This window comes from Copidosoma floridanum, unplaced genomic scaffold (genome assembly GCF_036245765.1).
Source record: "Copidosoma floridanum isolate Cflo_tuat_1 unplaced genomic scaffold, Cflo_Japanese_pri ptg000040l, whole genome shotgun sequence".
NCBI lineage: Eukaryota > Metazoa > Arthropoda > Insecta > Hymenoptera > Encyrtidae > Copidosoma > Copidosoma floridanum.
In genome coordinates, this window is record NW_028321917.1 from 2,658,535 (window position 1) to 2,678,582 (window position 20,048).

At 41.4% G+C, this 20,048-nt stretch overlaps 2 protein-coding genes across 3 annotated transcripts; one reads left to right on the forward strand and one right to left on the reverse strand.

The window, feature by feature from the left end:
• The first annotated feature begins 13,725 nt into the window (after window positions 1-13,725).
• Window positions 13,726-14,817, forward strand: LOC106638834 (tetratricopeptide repeat protein 12). Its single transcript, XM_014352198.2, has 4 exons — window positions 13,726-13,797; window positions 13,882-14,073; window positions 14,280-14,672; window positions 14,747-14,817. The coding sequence occupies exons 1-4, from the start codon at window positions 13,731-13,733 to the stop codon at window positions 14,815-14,817; spliced, it is 723 nt and encodes a 240-aa protein (XP_014207684.2). The 5' UTR covers window positions 13,726-13,730.
• On the reverse strand, window positions 14,080-17,124 carry LOC106638841 (UPF0415 protein C7orf25 homolog). 2 transcript variants are annotated; one of them, XM_014352212.2, is made up of 4 exons: window positions 16,788-17,124; window positions 15,846-16,290; window positions 15,234-15,763; window positions 14,080-15,152 (listed from the first exon to the last, which is right to left on the reverse strand). In XM_014352212.2, exons 1-4 carry the CDS (start codon window positions 16,932-16,934, stop codon window positions 15,069-15,071), a joined length of 1,206 nt encoding a protein of 401 aa, XP_014207698.2. In that variant the 5' UTR covers window positions 16,935-17,124; the 3' UTR covers window positions 14,080-15,068. The 2 variants fall into 2 exon arrangements, with proteins under 2 accessions (XP_014207698.2, XP_014207699.2); XM_014352213.2 differs by having other exon boundaries at window positions 15,846-16,277; window positions 16,788-16,847.
• Between the last annotated feature and the right edge of the window lie 2,924 nt (window positions 17,125-20,048).

Sequence of the window (20,048 nt, forward strand, 5' to 3'; positions counted from 1 at the left end):
AGGCTACAAAGTATTGGCAAATATAATAGCGAATAGGATAAGAAACTGGGCAGAAGAGGAGGGTAAAATCAAAGAAAGTCAGGCAGGATTTAGGAGGAAAAGAGGAACGAGGGATCAAATATTCATCCTAAATAGTATAGTAGGTAATAAACTGAAAGAAAAAATAAAGGGAAAATGTACGCAATATTCATTGACTTTAAAACAGCGTTCGATGTAGTGTATAGAAGAATTTTAATAGAAAAATTAGAGAATAAAGGGGAAAAGGTAAAATACTCGAAATAATCAAGAAAATATACAACGAAACGAGAAACGAAGTAATAACAGGAGAGGGGGTTACAAACAGTTTTGCAACAAACAAGGGTGAAGCAAGGTTGCCCATTGAGTCCAACACTATTCAACATATACATAGACGACTTTGAGGATGAGTGGGAAAGGAAAAATGAAGGGGGAATAGTGATAGGGAAAAAAAAAGATATTCTGTCTAAAGTTTGCAGATGACGTAGTGGCCCTGGCGGACAGCAAAGAAGGGTAAAAAGGGATGATTAAAGAACAGGAAAGGTCAGTAGAAAAAACAAATTAGAGGTAAATACGAAAAAAACAAAGATACTGGTCTTCAGAAACGGAGGAAATTTGAAAAAAGACGAGAAGTGGATGTATAGGGGAGAGGAATTAGAAATAGTGAAGGAGTACAGGTATTTAGGCTTCTGGTTTAATGAAAGGAATAACTTCAACTTTCATACAAAAAAGGTATTTGAAAAAGCCCGAAAGACGATGAATACAGTATGGGGAGTATATCAAAGAGCGAGGGTAGGGGACTTGAAAAAAAGACTGTACTTGCTTGATACAATAGTGATGTCCGCATGCCTGTATGGGGCTGAAATCTGGGGATGGGACAGTAGAGAGAAAGTTGAAAAGATACAAGGTAGGTATGTCAAAACAGCAATGGGGGTAAACATAAATACGCCGAATTACATATGGAGGCTAGAGGCAGGAAGGAGAAGCTGGAGCATCGAGTCAAAGAAAAGAACGGGGGACTATCTAATCGAAATACTGAAAAAAAGGAAGATAGATGGGTGGCAATATGTCTGAAAGAGGAGCTGAGAGGAATACTAAATGGCAACAGTTTGAAGTGAGCCAAAAATCTGCTTAAGGCTTGGCAGCAAGTAGGAGATGAAACATTGATTAAAAAGATGTATGAAAGGGAGGAGATTGAGAATATACAGGCACAAGTAGCAAAGGGTACATTAATAAGAATGGAGCAGGAGGTGCAATGGGATTGGGGAAAAATTGACAAGTCTACATACAACGTAAACTATAAATTTATCAAACATGATATAATGCCAAGCAAATATTGGGAGGAAAAAACAAATGCAAAGTTAAAAGAGCAGTGGGCAAGAATGAGATGTGGAAACGTAGGCAAAAGCGGGAATAAAGGGTATGAGGATAGTGTGTGTAGACTATGCAAGGTCAAAGAGAAGAAGCTAGAGCATGCATGGAACTGCGAAGTAGCCAGGGTAAAAATAAAAAAGGAGTTAGTGGAGGGAATGGATGAACTAGGACTAACGGGAGAGGAAAATGAATCAATTCTGAGAACTAGAGTTATTGATGGGGAAGATAAGGACAGAGATGTATCTTTTTAGTAGAGAGTTTGAAGAACTACTAAGATCAAGCACGAGATCAGAGGCTAAGGGGTAAGAAAGTACAAGACTTTTAGAATACCAAATAGTAAAAAGACTAGGACTAAGACTAAAAGTATAGTAGAATAATAGAATGCTTGGGGATGACGGTAGGTGATAGGGCTAAAATAAGATAAATAGTGACAGAAAACCAAATTACGCTATGGAAATGGTGATATATGATGTTATAATAAAGCGAAAGAAGGAATGCAATATAATGTTATTTAGTTATAAGAGACGAAAAATATGTCGGGAAAGTAAAAAGATTGTAAATTGATCTGTACTTGGAAACAAATAAATAAATAAATATTTCTAGTAAAGCGAGATCCTTGAAAAGCATTAAAATAAAAAAATTAAAACATAAAAAATCAGTTGGCAAAAAATTTAGAAAGTGTAAGATTGTTTGCAATGATCTAGCGAGTCTAGCAGCTGAACAGAGTGATGAAAAATATCAAGCACGGCTAGAAATATCAAAAAATTTAAGTGATTGTTGTAAAAAAATATTAATATATCTTTAAATAAGTCAGAAAAGCAAGATAGAACACTCGTAAGGGCTCAACATAGTCATTCAGAAGCTGGTATTAGTTTAGAACAAATCAAAACTCCTGCAGCGCCAAAAATATCAGGAAGAGTAAAAGGCTCGTACACATATAATTTTAAGCGAAAGAAGAAGAAAAAATTCATTAGTTTCTGAAAACATCATTTAATTTGTATTTATTTCTTACTTACTGTTTTTTATATAACCAGTAGTGACGTTAATTGTTATCGTGGTTGCCATTAAGAGTAATTGTGTGTATATATATATATATTGTAGAGTGGTTTTTTGTAATAATTTATTAAGATGATTTTCGATTAAATGTGACGCTCACACCTGGAGAACCGTGAAATTAACGATAGTACTGTAAATACGTATTTTCACTTTGTACACACACTAAGTTTATGGTATAAATTTTTTATGCAGATAACATTATTTTCCTGCCCAAAAACGTACCGTATAAGTAAAACGAAGACTTACGAAAAGTCACGGGCAGAAAAGAATTACAGGAATTTTCACCGTTAAAGCAACGGTAATTCTGTGATGATTTGTCATTACGTAAATTTTTACCGTAGATGTTCATGAATTTTTACCGTAGTTTACAGTAATTTTTATGGTAACTGTAAAATTTATTCCAAATTCACTATAATTTTTACTTACTGTACGGCAACGGTAAAATTTTCCCTGAAAGAGTATATATATACAGCTATAGCCTGCAGGGTTACGTGGGCTGGAGGGGAAGGCCGAGCACCTGATCAGTTGTCTGCTAAAGCGCAGACTAACCTACAAATTGTAGACCTGTGCAGATATTTGCATTAATAGAATTGGTACTTAACGAATTGTTGGACACATGATACAGTACTCCTTCGCTTATAGCCATTCATAAAACATACCCGTACTTTCATCTATACGTTGATTTCGGTAATACAGATGCTACGTTTATCTCGTTCTCTTATACAGGTTATATAGCCCACAACAGTAGACATCTGGTCAGCCCTTCCTTACAGCCCACGTGACCCTGCAGCCTATAGCTATATACACTTCCAGGGGAAATTTTACCGTTGCCATACAGTAAAATTTATTGTGAATTTTGGATAAATTTTACAGTTACCATAAAAATTACTGTAAACTACGGTAAAAATTCATGAACATCTACGGTAAAAATTTACGTAATAACAAATTATCACAGGATTACCGTTGCTTTTACGGTAAAAATTCCTGTAATTCTTTTCTGCGTGTATATGATCATAAAAATAAAAATCACTTTTTAATAAAATTTGTGTACGTTACTTTTGTTTTGAATAAAGAAAATGTATCACACAATTATGCGAGTAAAATATGTTTGATTTGAAATACGAATTATAGGCACAGTGACATTATGTATACAACAAAAAGGGCGATTTTCAGCCAAGTATAGCCAGCACTTAGCAAAAACAAGAATATGATAACTCTGTTGCAATTTTGAATCCGAACGTACATAGTTTTCACCAAAACCCGATAGCCACATAATTACGAAATTATGCAATTTTACGTAAGCTAAATGCAACAATCCAAACGTTCATAAGATTTTAAGTGACTGTGATTTTATAGCCACGTATTTAATTGAACTTAAAATAGCATGTAAGATTTTACGTGGCTGTAATTTTATATTCAAGTAATTACGTGTGTCCTTAAGATTTTACGTGGATCAAATTCTTATGGCCACGTATTAACGCGGCTGTAATGATATCAGTCACATCATTATACGTACCTACAAGATTTTACGTAGCTCCAATTCTTACGGTGCGTATTAACGTTGCTGTAAGATTTAACGTGACTTTAAGTGTCGTGGCTTGCAGCTGCATAAGTACACTGGAGGCAGTTTAATTCGTTGAGCGGGAAGTATAAAATTTACCAATAAAAGTGGTTATGTAGTGGAATCAGCCAATGAAAATTGAATATTTGAATTTCCCGCTCAACGAACTAAACTGCCTCCAGTGTACGTGATTGTAAGAGCTTTTACGTGACTTACAGATTTCAAATTACGTGGTTGTACAGTAGAGGCCACTTAATTCGTTGAGCGGGAAATTCCAAAATTCAATTCCCATTGGCTGATTCGATCACATAACCTCTTTCATTGGTCAATTTTACACTTCCCGCTCAACGAATTAAACGGCCTCAACTGTACAGCAGTTTCAGTTTCCGTTTCTTACGTCCACGTAATATCCACATATTTACGTGTCATTTAGAACTTTGAATTCCCGTATCCTCATCACTACGTACATCTATATTCTTCCCAACCATCCATCAACCGAACCAGTAACCCAGGAACGACATCCGTCGAATGCCCCAGAGCAAAACAGTTAACTCCCCCCACCTGAAAAAAAATTTCAGAATTCCCTGTAGAATAACTTCTGTAAAACTTTCAGGAAAGCCATATGGCATTACACATGGTTCTACATATGGCATTACATAAAGGGTTTTAGCTTGTTGATGCTATAAATAATTCCATATAGAAAAACACATGGAATTACTAATTGGAAAAAGAAAAAATTTCTATCATCGAGAAATAACTGCAAAATACCATAATAAGTTATATGCAGTTAACAATTTGTCTTACCATCGGGATGATAACTCTAAAACAAGGGGGTTCAGCTGATTTTACTTCTATTGAAAAAAATTTTATTGCTGCTGATGCTCAGAGATAAACAAACAGCTCAAAGTAGGGTTAACGGCACTCCGTATACGTTCAAAACGCTGTTTCAACCTTTATGAACGAATTCATCAAAGGAAAAAAATAACTACGTTACTCTCATATTATGTCAGTAACATGGAATCAACAACCTTTTTAAGTGCGAAAAAAAATAAAAACAAGATTCCTCGCGTAAGACCTGTGTTATTTTCCCTCTACATTAGTCATATATATTTAGAATCTCGTTAGGGAGAGGTTTCCAAGAGCCGAAGGAGGACTCGGGCGTAATCACTATAAAAACGGTGGTTACAATCAAGCTTTTCTTTATTGATCCTTGTTACAGGGCTAGCGCCACTTTTATATATATTGAACACTTGTGAGCTCAGATATGTACTCAGAGAGTGAAAGTAACGCGACGTGTTGCTTGAGCTGGTCGGGAATGATCTGGGGCGGCTGCCAGTTTAGCTGGCGAGAAGGGGGAGACAGAGCTCCCGGCTGGTGGCGCCGTCTGAAGGAGTTCGAAGACGTCTCTCGGTACGAGACACTGTTTCCGCCTGTCCTTCCTGGCCGAGGGCGGGAAAGGCTGGCGCTACAACCACCCCCCTCCTAGTGCCATTTGCCTCGGTGTCGGGCAAATGGGACAATACGTGTGAGCCTGAAAGGGATGTGAGAGCTGATGGATCCTGGTGCGCCCGTTGCTGATCCATTTGGACGGCGACTGGGTCTGGCGGGGCCGGCTGGGTACGCTGCTGAGAATCCGCTGCAGACGTCTGCTTGTCCTCGTGGGCGAGGTGAGCTGGTTTTAGTGCGTCAGTAGATACGGTGACTTGTGTGCCTCTGACGTCGATGACATAGTTTCTGTCATTTAGCCTTCTGATGACCTTGAATGGGCCGTTATAGAGTGGCACCAGCGAACTTCTGACGCTGTCGTTGCGCCTGAAGACGTGGGAGGACGTCTTTAAGTCCTTGTGGAAGATGGGCTTTTAGTCTGCTGAGTGTCTCGAAGAAGGCACAGGCTTTATGGCCTGTGTCAGGTTACGGAGGCCCTCAACAAAGGTGACTGGGAGGGGTGCTGGATGGCTGGTGCTGACGAAGAACTCGCCCGGGATGCGTAGTGTCGTACCGTACAACATCGCTGCTGGCAAGGCCTGCAGGTCCTCCTTAAAAGCTGTGCGAAGGCCCAGCATGACCAAAGGCAGGGCTGTTGGCCATGGAATCTCCGGGGAACACATCAGAGCTACCTTGAACGTGCGATGAAAACGCTCAAGAACGCCGTTCGACTGCGGGTGGTACGGTGCGGTCCTTATCCGTTGAGCTCCTAGGTATCCGGCAAGGGCGGTGAATAGGGCCGACTCGAATTGGGCGCCTTGGTCGGTCGTGATGGTGATTGGTGTGCCATAATGTGCCACCCAGTGCTCGATAAAAGCCTTGGCGACCGTCGAGGCCTGTTGGTCTGGCAGAGGGGCGGCTACGGGCCACCTGGAGAAGCGATCGATCATGGTAAGGCAGTATTGAAAACGGTGGCTGGCAGGCAGCTTGACGAGGTCTAAGTGAACGTGGTCAAAACGTGCGCTGGGGACCTCGAATGCTCCCAGGGCCGAACGGCTGTGCAGGTGCACCTTGGCTTTTTGGCAGGCGGTGCGTTGTTGAGCCCAACGTGCCGTATCTTTCCTCATGCTAGGCCAGAAGAACTTGGTGCAAACTGCCTTGACCGTGGCGCGGACGCTGGGGTGGGCGAGGTTATGGACAACCTCGAACGCTATCTGCCGGAGGGCCACTGGCATGTAGGGCCGCACGTAGTCCAAAGAAACGTCGGCGTATAGACGATTTCCCTCCACGTCTAAGGCCTGCAGGGAGAATCCCGGGTTCTGCAGCAGGTGCTGCAACTCACCGTCCTTCGCTTGGGCTGCTGAGATGGTCCTGGCATCCAGGAGAGTCGGCATGTTGATGGCCTCAATCCTCGATAGGGCATTGTCGGCGACGTTCTCCTCACCTTTGACGTGCTGCAGGTTGGTGCAGAACTGCAGAATGAAATCTAGGTGCCGGGCCTGCCTGGGTGAGGCCTTGTCTGAAGGTTGCAGCGCTGCGTAGGTCAGGGGTTTCTGGTCCGTAAAGGTGGTGAAAGGCCTGCCCTCGAGGAAGCGCTGGAAGTGTTTGATGGCACAGTAGATGGCGAGCAGCTCTCTGTCGTAGGTGCTGTACCTCTGTTCTGTGGGTGTCAGCTTCCTCGAAAAGAAACCCAGCGGCGACCAGACACCTTTGGGGAACTCTTGTTCCAGGGCGGCTCCTATGGCAAAACTGGAAGCGTCCATCCTCAGCGCTAGCGGGGAACCAGGGCGCAAAAAAGTTGTGGTGGTCACCTTTGCAAGGGCTGCCTTTGATTGGGAGAACGCGGCGTCTGCTTCCGGAGTCCAAGTTAGCTTGATCTTCTTGTCTTTTTCCGGGAGACCAGCTAGCAGCCCGTTGAGTGGGGCCAGGATTGCTGCCGCCTTGGGCAGGCACCTTCGGTAGTAGTTAATTAGGCCCAGGTACCGGCGCAACTGTGTTGGAGTCTCTGGCTTCGGGAACTCTGCCACTGCCTTGACTTTGGCGGGGGGAGGGGTAAACCCAGCCTCGGAGACGCGGTAGCCTAAGAACATGACTTGTTCCTGGCCCAACACGCATTTCTCCGGGTTGATTCGCAACTTTGCCTCACGGAGGACCCTGAAAAGCTCCTGTAAGTGCTTGAGGTGGGTCTTGTGATCCAGCAAAAAAACGATGAAGTCGTCGAGGTACGCCCGGACGAATGGCAGGTGCCTTAGCAAGTGGTCAACCGTACGTTGGAGGGGTTGTGCTGAGTTCCTTTGGCGTAGGACGACCTCGTGAATTCGAAGAGGCCAAATGGTGTGGTGATAGCCGTTTTGGGAGCGTCTTCCTCGGCGATGGGGATTTGGTAAAACGCCTTGTGTAGGTCCACTACAAAGAAAACTCGGCCTCGTACCTCCTGCAGAAGGTTCTCGACGATAGGCAGAGGGTATCGATTGGGCTGGGTGATCGATTTGAGGCGGCGATAGTCGCCAGTTACGCGCCAGCCTCCGTTGGGCTTAGGCACAAGGTGCAGAGGGCTGGCCCACTGGCTAGAAGAGGGACGCACGATGCCCTGCTCGAGAAGGCTCTTGATTTCTCTTTTTGTCACCTCCAGTCGTTGACCGATGAGACGTCGAGGGCGCTCGTGCACTGGCGGGCCTGACGTCAGGATGCAGTGTTTGACTGGCATGTCTGGCAGCGAGGCTATGGTGCTCTCCGGGCCAGTGATGTCCTTGAACGAGCGCAGAAGGATGTCGTATGCTTGGTTATATGGTCCAGGTGTCGAAAGACTAAGCACTGCCGAGATGCTGTGCAGCTGAGCTTTGCTGAGGCTTCCTGGTGTACTGAGCTTGGTGACAGAATCGATGAGTCTCCTGTTCTTTACGTCCACCAGGAGCCCAAATTCACTCAGCAAATCTGCTCCGATGATTGGGGAGGAGACCTCTGCGACAACGAAAGGCCACTTAAAGTCTCTCCGGAGCCTCAGGTCTAGTGACATATGGTGTGCGTCCCGAACGTTGCGATGGGCGAGAGGTTAGCAGCGTGGAGAGTCAGTTTGCTTGACTGACGAGGTTTGCTGAAGATTGACTTGGGCACAATCGAGACTTCTGATCTAGAATCGACAAGGAACCTGAGTCTGGAGTTCGTGTCTCGAATGTGTAGGCCTTTGCCGTGTGGCTCTCGATCCACCCCCGCCGCCTGGTGCAGAGGTGGAGAGGTTAGTTTCCCTGGGTGTTTTGAGTGAACGAGCAGGGTGTAGTGCAATGCAGTGCATCGGCACCAAACCTCCAGTGGTACCAGCACAGCGTCGAGTCATCATTAGTGTTCGCTGGCGTTTTCCCTCTTCCGCGTGACCTTGAACGGCCTCTAGATCTCGCTCGGCCCCCGGTCTGCCGTTGACTGTTCAGCGCCGCACTAAGCTGGCTTACCTGTAGCGTGAGGGCCGCGACCTGCTGTTCAAGGGCACTGCTCGACCCTTGTGAAACTGATGAGCCGAGGTCCGAATATGCGGGCGAGACGGATGGCGGAAGGCGAGGAGGCCCTGTCACCGAGAACACGGACGGGAAGGAGTCGATTAATTCGTCGGCCATGATGCTAAGCTCCTTTAGCGTTGAACCCTTCGACACTTTGAGGATGCGAGTCACTTGCGCTGGCAGGAGGTGTAACCATTTTACCTTGAGCACCTCCTCGGAAACTGTCTTGCCCGCCAGGTTGCGCATAGCGCGCAGGAGCTGGGAAGGAGTTTTGTCCCCGAGTTTTAACTTGTTGAAAAGTTGATCGAGTCGCTTATCGTTCGATTCCGAGAAGCGCTCGAGGATAGCCTTTTTCAATGCCGGGTATAAATCCTGCTCTGGTGGGTTGGCTATGACGTCCATGAGCTCGTTCGTTGCTACATAGCCAAGCGCGTTGACAGCCTGGAAGTATTTAGTGCGGTCATCATCCACTTTGTACACCGTGAAGGATGACCCTAAGTGCTGTATCCAACCTGCTGGGCTGTGTATCCAGAGTGGGGGCAGGTGGAGGTTAGCTGGAGTCGCCATGGTACGTGGGGGGATAGGCTCTTCCACTAGGTTAGGATGCTGCAGCTCGGAGGCGGCCTGTAGCCGTTGTTCCGAGAGCTGTTGTTCTTTCTGCTGCTCACGGCGGTGCGCGCGGGCCTCCCGTTCACTGACTTGCTGGGACGCCGCAAGGATTTCCTCAGCAGAGTCGAACTCGCTGTCGTCCGACACTTTGGTGCCTATGACGCCGACGACGTCGCCGTGAAGGGACAAGCTAATAAGCTGACACACCAAAACGCCACTCGCGAAGAAAACAACGCACACTAGTACTGTCCAGCGCGTCTTATCTATTGACCTTCTTCCTCACTCGTTATCGGCAAAAGAAGAAAAAAAAACGTTTTGGCGGGCGGGCTTGTTGGTCAAGCTGTTCAAAATGGCGGCCACCGATAACAAAATCACGAGGTTGGAAAAGAAAGATTGAATTCCTCTGTGAGTTGCACTGCACCAGCACACCACGAGATTTCCTCAACTTTGAATGTCGAGACCACGTCGGGGTCACCACTTTGGAATCTCGTTAGGGAGAGGTTTCCAAGAGCCGAAGGAGGACTCGGGCGTAATCACTATAAAAACGGTGGTTACAATCAAGCTTTTCTTTATTGATCCTTGTTACAGGGCTAGCGACACTTTTATATATATTGAACACTTGTGAGCTCAGATATGTACTCAGAGAGTGAAAGTAACGCGACGTGTTGCTTGAGCTGGTCGGGAATGATCTGGGGCGGCTGCCAGTTTAGCTGGCGAGAAGGGGGAGACAGAGCTCCCGGCTGGTGGCGCCGTCTGAAGGAGTTCGAAGACGTCTCTCGGTACGAGACACTGTTTCCGCCTGTCCTTCCTGGCCGAGGGCGGGAAAGGCTAGTGCGCCACATATGAGGCTCTTTTACAGTAAAGCTTGAATCAGATTGCGCCAGGGCACGTCGCGGCTGTCATGGCCGTCGCACTTACACACCGTCAATTTTACAGTTGTGTATTGTGTCCATGAGCCTATCTGGGTGATGAGCAACGCAGAAGACATAACCTTCGTAAATGATAACTGTTGTTTGCAGACAATTTTTGTTTGCATTTACGTTTAAAGATAGTAGGAAAAATAAAGTGCAGTGTAATATCCTGCGATAAGAAAGTGAAATTTAAATTACCTTCTGATAGTGTGATAAAAAAAAAGTGGCTCGAAGCAATTGGGAGACCAATCATTAGTAAACAAATACATAAATAGCCTTGTAAATATAACCTGAAATGTACACTTACCTGTCCACGAGTTCTGCTTTTTAGAACGAAGTTCTTTATGTCGCGTTACTCGGGGGGCTGGAATTTTAAAACCGACAAATTTTTTTTTTTTTGGAAACGAAATTAGTTTCACCCGAACTCTCTGCCTTTCAAGTTTCCCCCCTTACCCCGTCCCCCTCACCTACTGTTCTCTACACACTTTCCCTCTCTCCACTATATATGTATATCTGCCAACCGTGCCGTGTTACTCTTCTGCACGCCTTTACCCACCATTCCCCCTCACACTCCCAAGCAATTTTTTAACAAATTTTAATTTTATTTTCCCACAATAATTTTTATTTCACTTTGAATTTTTTCTTTTACAATTAAAAAAAAAAAAAAAAAAAAAAAAAAATTTAATTAGCATAAATAAGGTTGTGAAAATTAAACATAATAAGGCACGTTATTACGCATTGAATATTTGTATTTTATGCATTTGATGCATTTATGCATTTGATGCATAAAATACCGACCGATTTTTATTAGACCTGAGGTTTTTTTGGGATTACAGTAATGCTAATAATTACTGTTATAAATAAATTATTTTATAAATAAATTATTAAAATAAACATATACGATAGAGTTGCACAACGAATCAATGGTTTTTAAGATTTTGAATTCGACTAACTAATTATGTTACAATGTCACATAATTATATAAATTAAAAAAAAAAAAAAAAAAGGGAATGAAAAAAAAAAGATTAAATATGAAAATAAGAAAGAAATTAAATAAAGGAAATACAAAAAAATGAAAAAAAATGTAATTCAATAAAATATGAAAAAAAATAAAACAAGAAATAAAGAAAAAAATGAAAAGAAGTGTGATAAAATGAAATATGAAAAAAAATAAAACAAGAAACGAAAAAAAAATAAATAAAACAAGAAATAAAGAAAAAAAAAACAACAAACCAGGGGGGATAAATGGGTCATGGGACCCACGGTAAGAACGAAGTTCTTTAAACATGACATGAGTGTAAAAACACAATTTCTCAGGTAACAAGGGGGTCGCCAGACCCACAGGAAGAACGAAGCTCTGTAAACGTTAGTACTGCATTCATGTTGTTTACTAAAACAAACACTTGAAAAACGAATAAAAAAAAAAATAATAAAAAAAATAGTTCAGTACTCACGATAGTTGAACTTCGTGAGTACTGAACTATTTTTTTTTTTTTTTTTTTATTCGTTTTTCAAGTGTTTGTTTTAGTAAACAACATGAATGCAGTACTAACGTTTACAGAGCTTCGTTCTTCCTGTGGGTCTGGCGACCCCCTTGTTACCTGAGAAATTGTGTTTTTACACTCATGTCATGTTTAAAGAACTTCGTTCTTACCGCGGGTCCCATGACCCATTTATCCCCCCTGGTTTGTTGTTTTTTTTTCTTTATTTCTTGTTTTATTTATTTTTTTTTTCGTTTCTTGTTTTATTTTCTTTCATATTTCATTTTATTACACTTCTTTTCATTTTTTTCTTTATTTCTTGTTTTATTTTTTTTCATATTTTTCTTCCACTGACTCTTGCTCCTTTCCCTTTTAAAAGCTTTTTAAATTCTGAAACTTTTAAGCTCCCATAATATTTTTTCTTGTCTTCCTTATTCTTTTCAAAATTTCAAATATTGCGCTTTACCACTACACTTTAATTTCCTGTATACATACAATACTGAAAAGTAATGTTGTGTGACATCATCAACGTGCCAATGAAGTAACAACTGTTATCAATGCCTACCACAGAGATCCTTCGCTCTCGAGGTGGTCTATGTGACATCATCACCGCACCAACAAACTACAAAAGTGAATCCAATAATGTTTAACCAACAATGTAATATCTAAACCATTACTTGTAAAAATGTAACAAATGTAATGTAAAATGTGCCTTACTGTATTAAGGCTATATGTACTCGTTTACAATAATGCCTAAAAATAAATACACTACATAAGTAGGTATTTTTTTTCTTATACCGGGTTACCACGACAGCCTACTTGGCCTAGTCGCGGGGGCCACCCACTCACCACCTATGTGTGGGGGTGTATTGCCACACCCATCTCTAAACTTTTTTCCTCGCCTCCTACCTGAATCCATGGGCACAGTGTGAGTATCTCCGGTGGAACACCTTGCCAGTTAAGCTGACACTCTCTGCACCGATGGTGCATCGGGTCCACTCACCACTGTGTAGCCTTTCCCCGGAGAAGACTCCATCATTCCAGGACGTCCACTCCTCACCGGTTAAGCCGGCGCTCTCTACCGAAGCATCGGATCCAGGCTAATTAGCATCCCCGGAGAAACCCCCATGTTTCAGGGGCCACTACTCGCCGGTAAGGCCGGCGATCTCTGCCCGTCGCCTGGCATCGGGTCCGCTAATCCCTACCTATAGCCCTAACACTGTTTCGCATTCACCCAGGCCCGAAAACCTGTGGGGCAAGGAAAAAACCCTGGAATTACTCTGAAGGAAAATTCCACGGAAAAACCCGCCCCGAAACAGCCGGGATTACATAGGAACTTTTCCCGATGAAAACAGTTTTTGAAAAAAATCTGCATTCACCGGGAATCGAACCCACGACCCCTAGAACTGCGTTGTATCAGTAACAAGCACACTTACCACTGAGCCAACGCCGCTCCTCACATAAGTAGGTATTTATTTTTATAAAAAAAAAAAAAAAAAAAAAAAAATTGAAAAATCGTTAAGTCGCAAATTAAGTAGAATTGATGAACGAGATAAAAAATGGAGTATAATATGCATAAACAGAGTGTTAGTCGTGCTATTGGCGTTTGTATACGTATGTGTATGAGTGTGTGGGATATACGTATGCAAACTGCATATCTCCATGGTGATGATAACAACCAGATAAAGGGTAGCACTCTTGGAATTAACAGTAATCTGGCGTGTTTCAGCATTTTCAGTTTTTTAACTAAAAAATGAATAAAAATTTATTATTTGATTCAAAAGACATAGCCAAAAAAAGTTTAATTATGAAACAGGATATAAACGTTAATAATGAAGAGTTTCATAATTTTATGCATCGTGTGACACGAGTCGGTAAGTTGACATTGATAAAATAATTGTACTTAAATTGACTTTTTGATTTTTATTTTATACTTGACGATATGGATTGGATTCAAGAAAAAATTGTTAAACAACTTACCTCACCCAACTTAGATGATCAAAAACACGGAATTGTTTTAGCTGATGAAATTTTAAAAGAAAATGTTACATTTGAATTGTCTGATACTGATGTTTCGAAGGTTAAAACCAGTCGAACGATTATTAATAAATATTTGCCAGAAAATTTAAATCCTAACAAAATGTGTCAAGGTAAGTCTTAGTGGTGTTAACATTGTATACAAAAATTTAAACGACCATTAAGATATTAATTAATTGGTCGAATTGCATGAGGTATTACGAAAGTACTTCGACTAAATTTTTTTCATACTCAAAAGTTTGCTTTTACTATCAATGTTCATCAAACAAATTATCCTAACGAGATATCTCTCACATATTGAAACGGCACCTAAACCTAGAGGTTTTCAAACGATGTGTCGAGCGGGACGTCCAAGCTCGCGCTGAGAACAGAAAAATTTGCAATGAGCGAGCTGACACATACAAGCGCATAGGCAATGGGGCGTTTCACGAGGCTAAGTACGAAAAAGCTGTAACGTACTTTACCAAGGCATTGGAACAACGCAAGGACTCTGCAGTACTTTGGAATAATCGGGCACTTTCTTACATGGCTTTGGGCTTGTATGAGAAAGCTCTTGCCGACTGCGAGAGAGCTCTTAAGATCAACGACAATAACATCAAAGCACTGCTGAATAGTGCCAAGTGTTACAAGCTGTTAAATTGTGAGGACGAGTGTGAAGAGTTCTTAAAATTGGCTCGTAAGAGTAACCCAAGATTTTCGAGCTACATTTCGGGTAATTGCTTATTTTTTATTTGATGCATTGTCGGTCGGCTCTGATGTTTCACGATAATTTCATTTTGATTTTAGAATTTGAGAAAAATCTGGAATCGGACGGCACAACTGAGTTTACAGTAAGCAAAAAAGGTGACATATATTGAGTAAATAACAATAGATGAGTACCTGTGTTGAAATAAACAATAGTTTAACATTCGATAAATACTTTTTAAATTAACAATCTGTCAAAATTAAAAATAAGCTCATAGGTATGTATTACTTCATCATTCACCTCTAGCCAGTTATTATATGTATAAAAAATGCCTTTATGTACAGCTGTACAATAAATCGTCGTTCTAATTGGTTATTGAGAAAGTGCATCCTAAATTATCTGTTATATATATATAAAAGAACGTCAAGATTCAATCCTCTCAGCATTGAGTTCTTTCAATTCAGACAGAGAGCGTGGCTCGTGAATAAACACCATACACTCTACTCCCTGAAATGCAATGGATTTTGTAAATTTTTTATCATAAAAGTCATTAAGTAGGATTAAAAAAATACATTTAATATTCAATACCTGCATTCGAGCAGCACGCACAAATCCTTCATTGGCAGAGACGGTGATGCATTTATTATTTTCACCACTTGCAAAAATAAGCCTAGAACGCATCTTTATTTTACCACCAAGACACAGTTGCATGACTCTTCCTTGAGGGATATCATTTACGATTGTGACTCTGCTTATTAACTCGTCAGTTCTTTTTTTTTCATTGGGACCACCAATCAAGTTCACTATACTTTTAAAGTTGTCATATGCAGTTTGACACACCAAAAGTTTCTTGTCTTGAAATAAACTATCTAGAATATATTTTAAAGGTCGGCATCGTTCGCATTCGGCTTGTCTTGTAAGTAATGTTTCCAAGTATTTATAATTTACACGACCATTTGTCATATTTGTTACATAACCAAGTAATGTTGACACATCTAAATTAAGTATTTTAATGTCAGATATTTGTATATGGGTGTTCAAATTTAGCAAATTACAAACATTACTGTTTGTTATAGAATCTCTAGATGTAGTCTCAGATTCAGATAATGACATTTCATCTAATACAAAAAAATAAATTTGATTAAAAGTATAAGCTTGATGTTAACCAATTGATTAACTGCTTGTTATAAATTTTCTTACTGTCAGTAATTTCACCACTATCATCTCCTTGAGCATCGATTTCTTTCCCTTCAATGATGACACCCAAATTTTTTAATTTATTAGCTAATGGTTTTTCTATACCGCACGCAAAGTGAAATACAATAGTAGGTGGTTTGTACATATGAGGGTGATTCTTAGCACACGTGAAGTAAAAATTGGCTTGGTCAATCACTGATTTTTGACCATATTCAGCACGACCCTGAGAGATAAGAGTGAGGGCCTTGGCATTACGTGCAATGACTTTTATCCAGCTAGAACCACCATCACAGACAATGTCTATTTCTAGCCTTGAATTTTGATGATTAAAGGGCTTTAGAACACCCACAGGCTCATTGGTTGACATCAATCGCTCCACAATGGCATTCAGGTGAATCAAATTTGTGCTCTGCAGGTGTTCTTTCTTAGCATTACCTGCAGAACGAACCTTTTTAAGAGAAGACAAAAAATATGTACATTCATATAGAATGTAGATTTGTAATATTAAATTTCCTGTATCTATTGGCACCAAATCCACGTAAATACGTAGATACAAGTAGAGCTACATTCACGTTTACGTGGATGTAGGGCTTATAATTTATAATATCCAAGTAAATAATCATGATACTATTCTCAGGCTGCGTATATAACATGGAGTCCCGAACTTCCAGGACAGCCATAAGCCCATGTGAGTGCGAGTGAGAAGCAAGAACATTATACTCTCCTTGTCGCACTCACACGGGCTTGTAGCTGGTCCTGGAAGTTCGGGACTCCATGTATACGCAGCCTCACACTACTCCAGGTGTTGTCTGTACTGTATAATATCCACGTATTTACGTAGACTTGAGGCTTGGGGCGAATAGACCCAGCGTATTCAAGTTAAATTTTGTAACGAAATCAATTTCTATAATATCAATATGCATAGCGTCATAAATACTAATGTACCTTTTTTAAAAATCTAACTTCTTGATAAATTTTTCTAATGAGCTTGTCTACACCTTCAATCTTCACGAGTTTCAACTGATCTACCATGTCGTTACCACATTTTATTTTTTCGTCAAATCTTTGTATTAAATCCTGTTGCGTTCCCATTACACAAAACTAATTCGTTGTGGTAACACGTTGTTAGTAACTATTAAGGTGGCTCCTCACTATAAATCCCACAAGAAGAGTAAGCATGCTGCAACACAGCTTTTCATTGGCTGTGGAGGTTCTTGATTAAAAATGGATAGGTACCTATAGTCCCTTCAAAAGAAGTTTAGTCACATCTACACCGTTGACCTATATCGTACAATACAGTGACCCGAGCAGACGTATGTATACAAAAAGTACATAAGTCAGCCCCGCATTAAATTATTTTCTTAGTTCAGCGTCTCATTTATTTTTATTAGATTCGTTCACCTTACAATCCAGGGACGGTCGGGGACGGTGTGAGCGAGTCGGAGACGAAAGTGAACAAGTGCAGCTCTTCTCCGATCGTCCCTGATCGTCCCTGACCGTACGCGATGCGCAGTTGTACACGTTAGGTTAGATTAATGCAAAAAGTAAACAAACTTGTTTGTATTTGCACTTCTTTATTTACAAACTATTGTTTACATACAGCATTAATCTAACCTAACGTGTACAACTGCGCATCGCGTACGGTCAGGGACGATCGCGGACGATCGGAGAAGAGCACTTGTTCACTTTCGTCTCCGACTCGCTCACACCGTCCCCGACCGTCCCTGGATTGTAAGGTGAACGAATCTATTATAATTACGATTCCCCACAACTCCTATTCATTTTACGTACAACTTTCTGACCAATTCAAACTACGCGGGCTACCACTCTTCGGTGTAGCAGACGCCCCACACTTTTCATCTGTTCCGTGACTTGCACAGTTATCTACTATTTTTACAAAATATCCTATAAAACCCATGGTAATGTCCAAGTACCTGAATGTCGTTGGAAAGATTCTGATTTCTTCTATCTGCTACATAGTTTTCTATTAAGAACTACAGTATCTTTGCTGAGATATCATACAACCTGCGCCACCAATTTTGCGACCCTCCATAAGAGGCTATGTTACAGAGTCTATTTTCCAGTTAGTTTTTTTCAACAATTTTGGTGGTGACCAGGTCTAAAATTTTGGGAAAAGACTCCTTGCACCTTCAAGAATCATCCTTTAAAATATCATTTAATACTCCAGTGTTTTGATTTAGTGAGGAGCCACCTTAATATAAAAAATCGGCTATAAAACGAGGGTGGTCGCGGTGACGTCAATCTCCGAGGTTGAGCAGCATTTGGCGCGTTAAGTACTAAGATCCTTGGATGTGTGACCGTTCAAGTCTCGCCGTTCTGGCGTCGACAGTCGACACCCAACTAGCTGAGTGAATACCGAGCGCTCACTCAGCTTTCAGAGGAACAAATTTCGTTCACTCACAAATCTGAGTGAACGCACTCGACGGGCCGTACGAGTGTCTGACCGTCACTGAGAATATCATACGTATATATTTGGGGAACTTGTGACATTAAGAGCTTACCCTGGGCTCAAGGATGACAGAGGTGCGAAGCAGGTGAACACAATGACGAGACAGTGAATAAAAAGACTTTAGATTTATTTGAATACCAATGTTTACTTTTACAAAGAAAAAGAACTTTCGAGAAACGGTCGTGGCTTGGAACGCAGCAGACTGGCGCGTGCCGTGGTCAATGCTGGTCGGGGCGAGATCCGCAAGTGAGGGAAGCGAGCCGCACTCGCCACCTAAAGGTGGGCGCTCCATAGAGCTTTTCTTCCTGCAGATGGCGCGCTCTACCATTATGCTCGCGGGATGAGCTGTTGTTTCCTGCGCGTTTTTTGTTTTGCGCTTTGGCTAGCGGAAACCGCCACATATTTATATGTACGTACACGCGATAGATATTGCTGATTTCGAAGAACAGTATTTCTTCAAGTATTTCTTCAAGAAAGTGTTGTTACTGGAGCAGAAAAAGTTGACTTATTAGTGTAAGATAAGTATTTTTTACGTGCTTTTGATTCACTTAAAGACAATACTAACAGTGTCTCTATAATTCAGAGTGAGTATACTTGTTGTTTGTCTTTTTTTCATGGGCCATTATAAGTGATAAGTTAAATGATGTTTTTTCAGTTCAATGCTATTGTGTCATGTGCAATCTTGAATAAATGGCAAGTGCAACATAAGATGGCAGATGTATTTGTCAGCTCAATTTTGAACAACTGGGGATTAGAAGATTTGGTACCAATCTTTGGCTTCGATACGCATTTTTTTGCTTATAGCGTTTTCAAAAATATAAATGAAAAAAAGTTATCTCTTATCAAAAATTACATGACCGATATCCTTGTATAATTGTAAAAAAAGACGATTGTTTGTACGTTGCCCCTAGGCATCGATTGTAAAGTCTAGTGCGACGAATTAAAAAATATTAAAAGTTATTGAACGATTTATTGATGAAATAAAGTTTTGTAAAAAAAAATTCCGTCTTACACTTGTTACTTACATTTAATTTCTTGTACAAGTAACGATAGCAATGCTGTCACCCTTCAAACTAAAATGATAAACATCATGTATATTAATGCACATTTAAATATGTATGTATACATATGATATTCTCAGTGTCGGTTAGACACTCGTACGCCCCGTCGAGTGCGTTCACTCAGATTTGTGAGTGAACGAAATTTGTTCCTCTGAAAGCTGAGTGAGCGCTCGGTATTCACTCAGCTAGTTGGGTGTCAACACGCCACCACGCGGCTGAACGCCAAACGTACACTGTGTACGTAAATGGAAAGTATCTCTGCCTGCAGGCAGAACTTGTTTTCCCCCAGAGCCTTGCGCGCGCTCGCACCCGCCGCTGATTGGCTCTCAGCTTGTCAGCGCGGCAGCGGGAGGGGTGGTGCTTCAGGGCTCGATTTTTTCCTTGCACGCTCTCTTTTGCCTGATACGCCGAATTGGAAGCATCTTAATTATACCTCTCGCGTAGTGCTTGAAATTTTGCTGCTTACAGGTTGTGTCATCTGCAGAAAATCTTTGTCGCCGTCTTCGAGCCCCATGACTCAGAACATCATCGTCGAGACGCCAAGTCTTTCATATTTAATCATATCTCACCTTCATACGTATTTATATTTCGTCAATCTTCATCATAGTAGCTTTATATAATCATTTCGCTAATTATTCTTTACATTTCCACATTTCTCATTAATCGCATCTCGCA

Coding starts and splice junctions, on each gene's coding strand:
- LOC106638834 (XM_014352198.2), top strand. CDS start 13,731: ATGAAACAGGATATAAACGTTAATAATGAAGAGTTTCATAATTTTATG. Junction 13,798..13,881: donor GCATCGTGTGACACGAGTCG/GTAAGTTGACAT, acceptor ATTGGATTCAAG/AAAAAATTGTTAAACAACTT. Junction 14,673..14,746: donor ATTTTCGAGCTACATTTCGG/GTAATTGCTTAT, acceptor TTTTGATTTTAG/AATTTGAGAAAAATCTGGAA.
- LOC106638841 (XM_014352212.2), bottom strand. CDS start 16,934: ATGGGAACGCAACAGGATTTAATACAAAGATTTGACGAAAAAATAAAA. Junction 16,291..16,787: donor AAGTTAGATTTTTAAAAAAG/GTACATTAGTAT, acceptor TCTCTTAAAAAG/GTTCGTTCTGCAGGTAATGC. Junction 15,764..15,845: donor TAGTGGTGAAATTACTGACA/GTAAGAAAATTT, acceptor TTTTTGTATTAG/ATGAAATGTCATTATCTGAA.